Here is a 6,931-nt window from a genome sequence, read left to right as displayed (position 1 = left end):
GGTAAACCAGTTGGCAATTTGGCATCCATATGTCATGACCAAACAATAATGTGATGAGAAGAAGGCCCTAAGGTATGCCCCTGAAAGAACATGTACCAACACCTACCAACTAGCCGTATTCTACCTAAAAATGAAAGAAACAAAAAAAATTCCAAAGTAGCAATCACGTCTATATTAAAGCAGCCAATTGTTTTTCTTTCTTTTTTATCAGAAGCCAATTGCTATTCTAAACACTAAATACTAGTAGTAGTTTTAAGAGAAAAAGTCTTGCAAAATTTTGTTACAAGATTGTGCTTCAAACGTGTTTGTTGTCATCACAAAGTAATACCCTGAAACTTAACAAACAAACTGAGGAATCAGATAACAAAGATGTGACTCCATGTTTCAATGATTCAGACTTGAGATACAGAGCTCATTGACATTACTATTTTATAAAACACTTGAAAATCACACAGCCTGTAATTGCTATTTCATATTGTGCATTATCATCACCCAACTTGGTGAATTAAAACCATAAATTAATCGATACATCTTCCATTACAACTCCTATAAATATCATTTCTCATACTTGAATTCAAACCCATTAAGACTTTTCCCTGTTTCAGTTATTCTCTTGTCCTCTGAGCACTTCTTGTTCTTTTCTGTTCCATTTTTGCTTCCTTTTACAGGAAGATGTTGACCTTGAGAACTCTGATGAGCTTGGCTGTTACAGCCATGTTCATTAAGTCAGCAATCGGAGCCACCACCCATAAAGTAGGAGGTCCCGACGGTACGTGGGATCAAATCACCGACTTAACCAAATGGGCAAAGGGGGTAACATTCAAAGTTGGCGATACTCTTGGTAAGTTAGCTATAGTTCTGTACTACAGTATATCAAAAGAAGAAAAAAAAGATAACCCAAAATTTGCGTAGTCTTGTTCACTTCATTCTCATTCCGAGTTGCTGTTTTCAGACTTCACATATGGCGCGCAACACAATGTATTCGAAGTTAAAGACAAGAAGGCTTACGATGCATGTGATACAAGCGACGCGATCTCGTCTGATGATAGTGGTGAAACACCAATAACTCTTTCTTCTGTAGGAAAGAGATTCTTCGTTTGTGGAGCCTCGGACCATTGTGCCCAAGGAATGAAGGTTACAATTGACACCGTTAGTTCCACTACCCCATCAACTCCAGCCTTGTCTCCACCAAAACCTACTCCATCCGCCGATTCTCCTCCAGTTTCCCAGGGTACTACATCCGAACCACCACCTGCTACTAAACCAACCGCACCAAATGCTGGTAACGGAGGTTATGAGGTGAATTTTGCAATGGTGCTTGGATTCGGATTCATGACTCTTCTGTGTCTCTAAGCAGTTGATCGAAGCAGTTTCATATACACCATGTCCATGTAATTTGATTTTCCAATCGCTCTATTCCTGCGTTTTCATCTGTTTTCCCTTTCTGAAGAGTATGTGAGTCAGTTTTTTTCTTGAATATTTATTCATTGTTATGTGCCTGAATAATAATACCACCATGAGAGGAAAAAAAAATCAATCTTAATCTCGTTCATCTCTTCCAATATTGAACAACCTACGGCTAAGCTCTTAATATAGTAACTACAGTCTAAATTTTTTTTATCAATTCAGAGATTATGATATCAAATGTAGATGAAAGTTCGAGTTATTATAACAAATGTAGCCCAAGGCGTCAAGGCACAGCCAAGTGCCCATGAAGTTCTAAGGTTACTCCATCAAGGCATGAACAACGTCAGGTGATTTTTAAGACGAATAAAAAGAAAACCAAATTTGCTTAATGAACTTTTCAAATGATCAGGTGCAATTCCATGAGAATTCTCGGTTTCCCTAGACATCCTTCAATCTATCTAAATTGCATATATATATGATGAACACCGAAGGAAGAAATTATTCCGACTTATCCGTGTTATAGCTTCCATTCTTAAGCAACTGGAGAACGTATATGAACAACAACACCTGGCAGCATAAATTGCCACCTGATAATATCCAGGGCCATATTAATGGTAGTTTTGTCCCTCTGCAGCATGAAACTACCTAGGCTGAGCACTCATGCCTTCCATTTTGTTGTTCTAGGTTTGCTTTCTTTACTTAGCATCACGACGCTCATTCTTCTCAGCCTACACCGCCAGCTTTCTGTAAATCACAAAATGGAAATAACATTTTTCTCCTTCCAATACATATAAACAATGAAATCTGGGTGCACCTACAATTCCTTTCTGTCTAGCAAGTTGTTAGTTTCACGGTCGTGTGTGCTTCAAACGTGCATTGCATCACTGGCCCAACTTAACAAAGTAAAACGCGAAAATCTACCAACCACAAAAGACTGTTTCGTCATTCAGATTAGAAAACAAAATTGAAATACAAACTAAAAAGATGTGACTCCATGTTTTAGCTTTTCCAACCAAGATTCAGAAATCAGTCAATAAATGGTTCTTTAAAAATTATCAAGAAAATCAATAAAGATTTGATGGAAGAATAAACAACCTGTAATTGCTATCTGAATTTATATTTTTTGAATCGATCATATATTTTAGTTCTGAGGTATCTTTGATTCTCCTAAATAATTTCTATAAGTACCATTTCTTAAACCTTAGAAACCCATTTGAACTTTCCTGGTTTCGATTAAAATCTTTCGTCTTGTGTACGTTATTCTTTTTCAGTTCCATTCTTGTTTCCTATTAGAGGAAATGTGGAACTTGAGATGTCTAATGAACTTGGCTGTCACAGCCATGTTCATCAAGTATGCATTCGGAGCTAGTCACATCGTAGGAGCTCCTGGAGGCGGTTGGGACCAAACGACCAACTTCGACGCATGGACAAAGGGTGAAACGCTTAAAGTTGGCGATACTCTTGGTAAGTAGCAAGTCTGATATGTAATTCCCAAGTCATTATAACTTCAATCTCATACTACTTTGGATCATTCTCTTTTTTCAGTCTTCCAATATGCAGCACCTCACAGCGTATTTGAAGTTCCGGAGGCCGACTATAAGACATGTAACGGGAACAACCCAATCTCATCTGATACGAGCGGTAACACAGTAATCACTCTCTCTTCTGCGGGAAAGAGGTTCTTTATTTGTGGAATTACAAGCCATTGCAGCCAAGGAATGAAGCTCGAAGTTGAGATTGTTGGATCTACTCCGTCGTCGCCACCACCTAAGCCAACAACACCTTCCCCGCCTCCCCCTTCACCAGCAACACCTTCCCCACCTCCTCCTTCGCCAGCAACACCTTCCCGACCTCCCCCTTCGCCAGCAACACCTTCCCCACCTCCAATCAAGTCTCCACCAAAAGCAACCTCACCACCAACAACTCCTGCCAAGTCTCCACCAAAACCCACTACTGCCCCATCAACACCTGCAACCCCAGCAACACCTCCAAAATCACAAGCTGGTAGTCCATCTGAAGCACCTGCCAGTTCTCCTACCCAAACTACTGCAACAGGAACAAACTCAAATTCTGGCAACAGAGGTCATAAAGAGGTGAAATTTGCAATGGTGATTGGTTTCGGGGTAACGATTCTTATGTCCCTTTAAACAGTTATGGAATTTCATTACAGTTTACAGATCATATGTACTGTTGATGATTTGTGTTTGCCTATATCTCATTGTGGTGTTTCTTCTGTTTACCCTTCTAAACGTAAAAGCAAGGGAATTCTTCGTATCATATTCATTTTATCTGTAAGAATAATAGCACTAGCAAAAGTTCATCTCTGTCTATTCAGCTATTTCTTCCATATCGATTAACTAGCGACTGAGATCCTGATGTTGTTCACTGCAAGTAGAAACCATCTCCGTGAGCTTTTTCTGTCAGTTCAGAGGTTAAAAAATCATATGCAGACAAAAGTTCTGGGTCTCAAAGGGCAATAACTGAACACAAAAAAAGCAACTCGTGGCGAGGATTCCTGACAGTAACTGGGGATCTAAATCAGAACATTTTCACAAACCAGAATCAACTAAAAGACGAAAGAAGGATAACAGAAAAACAAAATTTACCAAGTTTGCTTATTGGAATTTACAAATGATCAGAAACAACTCCATAAGGGTTCTCAGTTTCCCTAGATATCAGTGATTTACTTATCCAGTCTTTCTGATTTCGTCAACATAAACAAGGAGCATAACAGATACAAAATAAATAATGACCGCGAAAGAGAAAAATCAGACTCCATTGTTGTAGTCTGTCTGCTAATCTAAGCAACTGGGGGTCGAAGAACATGATCCTGTGACGTATCACGAGCAGCAGCCGGCATAAATTGCCACATGGGCATGGCAACACCCTGGTAGCCCATGAATGGCATCATTTTGTTGCCAGCAGCTTGGCTTTGAGCGGCAAATGCTGCAGGCATTCCAGCAGGCATTCCAGCAGGATGAGGGATGAAACTAGGTTGGGCACTCACGGCTTTAACTTGCTGTTCTAGCTTCTCTTTCTCTGTTTTCAACCTCTGTTTCTCATCCCGAAGCTCATTCTTCTCAACCTAAACCACCAGACAACTATTCAAAATAAATCACAAAAAATGTAGGAAATGGATGTTTTCCAACTTTTGTGCAAACGTCCTCTACAAACAGTGTGATGAAGTCCACAGCATAACAAATAATGCTTTACTCCAATATTCCAATAAGGCAATGCACAAACAGATTAAAGGAGGTGACTAGGAGAGCGATGAAAATAAATAAGGAAATCCAAGCAAACCTTCAAATCTTTTAGTTTTTCTTGAAGATTCTCATTTGACTCCTTAAGCTTCTGCGATTCACTACGCAACTGAGTCACCATTCGAACAGCGTCACTCAATATGGCAGCTTTATCCATCTTGGGGGGCCTTCCAGGGTCCAGAATAGAACCCAACTCTAGGAATCTTTCAATCATAACAACACCAATCAGAGTTAGAAAGTCAGATAAACATAAAGATCGAAAACTAGACAGACCATACCTTTCATTTAGCCTATCCCTCCGCATTTTCTCCCTACATGCTTTCGAACCAGATGTACTGCTTGTTTCTGACCTCACTCTGTAACATAAATCTTTCGAATTATGGCAGAAAAAGAAGAACTACATAGAAAGAAAGAGCATTCACAATCTACATCTAAAAAATTTAACCAGCGAAATCCATATAGGCGGTGACAAAGCATATGACTACAAGCAGCCTCATAAAGAATCAGCAACCAAATAAGGCATCTAAAAACTGATCAATGTGTTAAAGAAAATACCTTTTCCGCGAGCCTGTTTCTTTAAAGACATCCGAATCTCCAAAGGAGCCATCAAAATCCAAACTGAGATATTTACACAGCATGAAAAGTTAGCAACAAGAAATTTAGAAACATAATACTGCAACAATAGACATGAAGTACAATCCGCACAACCGGATGCAATTATCCAAATATTGAAGCACATGAATTTCTGTACACATACATTTTTTTGGTCGATTCAAAAAAAATAAAAAATTAACATTTACAGAAGGATTGTGAGTTTTGAATCAATTTCATCCTACACTAGAGTAGAGATACTAGGGTTTTCTTTTTGTAAATCCAATATATATGAGTGAATAGTGACATATAAAACAAATGTACTGTTTTTATGATTTGTTAGTAGTACAATATTACTACTTTTTATTGTAAATTGAGAGAACATTGTTAATTTTATTCCATACAATAATTGCATCAATCTTCAATAGTAAAAAAGCAATCTGATTTCATTTGAAAAAAGCAATCAAACTAATACAACCAAACAATACAATCTCAGCATCAAATCATAGTCAGGGAACACCCCAATTACTAAGCTTATAAGATTTACAATTAAAAAAGTATTTTTCCTTATTCCAGGTTTAAGTTTTCTTCAACAAAGGGATTGAATAAAATAAAAGACAGAGCAGAACGGAAATTGAAAAAAGATGAAAACAAACCTGACACTAGGGTTGGAGACATTTAAGGTCTGAGAAGTCCAAGGAACTTCAGTAGTCGGTGCCGGAAAATCGCCTCCGGGAACTGAAATGTCGTCGAACGAAGCATAATCCAAGACCGTGAACCAATTCGAGTTCTCAGGAGACACCATTGTTGGTGGAGGGATGATAGCCGGAAACGATGGTTTCCGGCTAAAAAATAAATTTCAGAGAGAGATTTGTTTGCGGAGGAGAGAAAAGGAGAGATAATAATATTGGTACTTGAGAATTTTTGTTTTTGTGTTTGCGTTAGAAAAGGGATTTGACGATGCGTCGATGACTATTCGTTTATTTTCTCTCGTGAGTGGCGCAACAAGTGGTTTCATACATCTTATTCTTGCTATATATGCTTTTTTATTGGGCTTATGGGCTTTGGATATCTACTGGGCCTGGCTTCATACGTCTTATAACCCTTTTCTCTTGTGAAAACTACTACCAAACCCATTTCTCAAATTTTTTACACTAAGAAACCCACGCTCATAAAAGTTCAGGCGCGCACCCATTTTCTGGGTTAAAATTTCCGTCATACCCATAATTTCCGAAATTTTTTTTCTTCTTCTCGACTGTGAATTGATTCTCTGGTTACAATCGTGAGATGTTGCACTATTTTCCTAGCCGCCGGCCATGGATTCGATGGGTATTCACCATAGATCAAGACCTCTCCCTGAAGCCGAGAAGAAGAAGGAAGAACATAGTGAATTGCTGGCGTTCTTCTTCTTCTCTACTGTGATAACAAAAGTCCAACAACCGGTTGTCAAAAGAAGTTGGAAATCGATGATGACCAAAAACTGTAAGTTCTACACTGTTTTCTCACTATAATGATTGTTTATTCAGTAGTTGCATTTGAATATCTATAATCTAGAATTTGGAATGACTAATTCGACTGTCTGTTTTGAAAGATGATTAGGTCGTTGTTTTTAGTATCATCTGGACTTTTCTTGTTATCTTCTTCTTCATCTCAAGGAGGAAAATCCCCAGTTG

At 38.5% G+C, this 6,931-nt stretch overlaps 3 protein-coding genes across 3 annotated transcripts; 2 read left to right on the top strand and 1 right to left on the bottom strand.

Moving 5' to 3' along the window:
* Positions 1–595: 595 nt before the first annotated feature.
* LOC113285733 (uclacyanin-3-like) lies at positions 596–1,499 on the top strand. The gene is made up of 2 exons (XM_026534502.1): positions 596–841; positions 953–1,499. The coding sequence occupies exons 1-2, from the start codon at positions 673–675 to the stop codon at positions 1,351–1,353; spliced, it is 570 nt and encodes a 189-aa protein (XP_026390287.1). The 5' UTR covers positions 596–672; the 3' UTR covers positions 1,354–1,499.
* Positions 1,500–2,683: 1,184 nt separating this feature from the next.
* On the top strand, positions 2,684–3,736 carry LOC113285732 (uclacyanin-3-like). The gene is made up of 2 exons (XM_026534501.1): positions 2,684–2,871; positions 2,953–3,736. Exons 1-2 carry the CDS (start codon positions 2,706–2,708, stop codon positions 3,552–3,554), a joined length of 768 nt encoding a protein of 255 aa, XP_026390286.1. The 5' UTR covers positions 2,684–2,705; the 3' UTR covers positions 3,555–3,736.
* Positions 3,737–3,992: 256 nt separating this feature from the next.
* LOC113287827 (transcription factor ILR3-like) lies at positions 3,993–6,253 on the bottom strand. The gene is made up of 5 exons (XM_026536675.1): positions 5,915–6,253; positions 5,223–5,285; positions 4,946–5,023; positions 4,708–4,870; positions 3,993–4,492 (listed from the first exon to the last, which is right to left on the bottom strand). The coding sequence occupies exons 1-5, from the start codon at positions 6,061–6,063 to the stop codon at positions 4,208–4,210; spliced, it is 738 nt and encodes a 245-aa protein (XP_026392460.1). The 5' UTR covers positions 6,064–6,253; the 3' UTR covers positions 3,993–4,207.
* Between the last annotated feature and the right edge of the window lie 678 nt (positions 6,254–6,931).

The sequence above is a fragment of the Papaver somniferum genome, chromosome 6, assembly GCF_003573695.1.
Source record: "Papaver somniferum cultivar HN1 chromosome 6, ASM357369v1, whole genome shotgun sequence".
Classification (NCBI taxonomy): domain Eukaryota; kingdom Viridiplantae; phylum Streptophyta; class Magnoliopsida; order Ranunculales; family Papaveraceae; genus Papaver; species Papaver somniferum.
Note: the sequence above shows the minus strand (reverse complement) of the source record. Positions and strands in the feature narration are given on the sequence as shown.

Bases quoted from the DNA above. Each gene is read 5' to 3' on its own strand.
- LOC113285733 (XM_026534502.1), top strand. From the start codon at position 673: ATGTTGACCTTGAGAACTCTGATGAGCTTGGCTGTTACAGCCATGTTC. The intron at 842-952 runs GTAAGTTAGCTA...TGCTGTTTTCAG, and splicing joins CAAAGTTGGCGATACTCTTG to ACTTCACATATGGCGCGCAA.
- LOC113287827 (XM_026536675.1), bottom strand. From the start codon at position 6,063: ATGGTGTCTCCTGAGAACTCGAATTGGTTCACGGTCTTGGATTATGCT. The intron at 5,286-5,914 runs GTTTGTTTTCAT...TAAATATCTCAG, and splicing joins GTCTCCAACCCTAGTGTCAG to TTTGGATTTTGATGGCTCCT. The intron at 5,024-5,222 runs GTATTTTCTTTA...TTTATGTTACAG, and splicing joins GAAACAGGCTCGCGGAAAAG to AGTGAGGTCAGAAACAAGCA.
- LOC113285732 (XM_026534501.1), top strand. From the start codon at position 2,706: ATGTGGAACTTGAGATGTCTAATGAACTTGGCTGTCACAGCCATGTTC. The intron at 2,872-2,952 runs GTAAGTAGCAAG...CTCTTTTTTCAG, and splicing joins TAAAGTTGGCGATACTCTTG to TCTTCCAATATGCAGCACCT.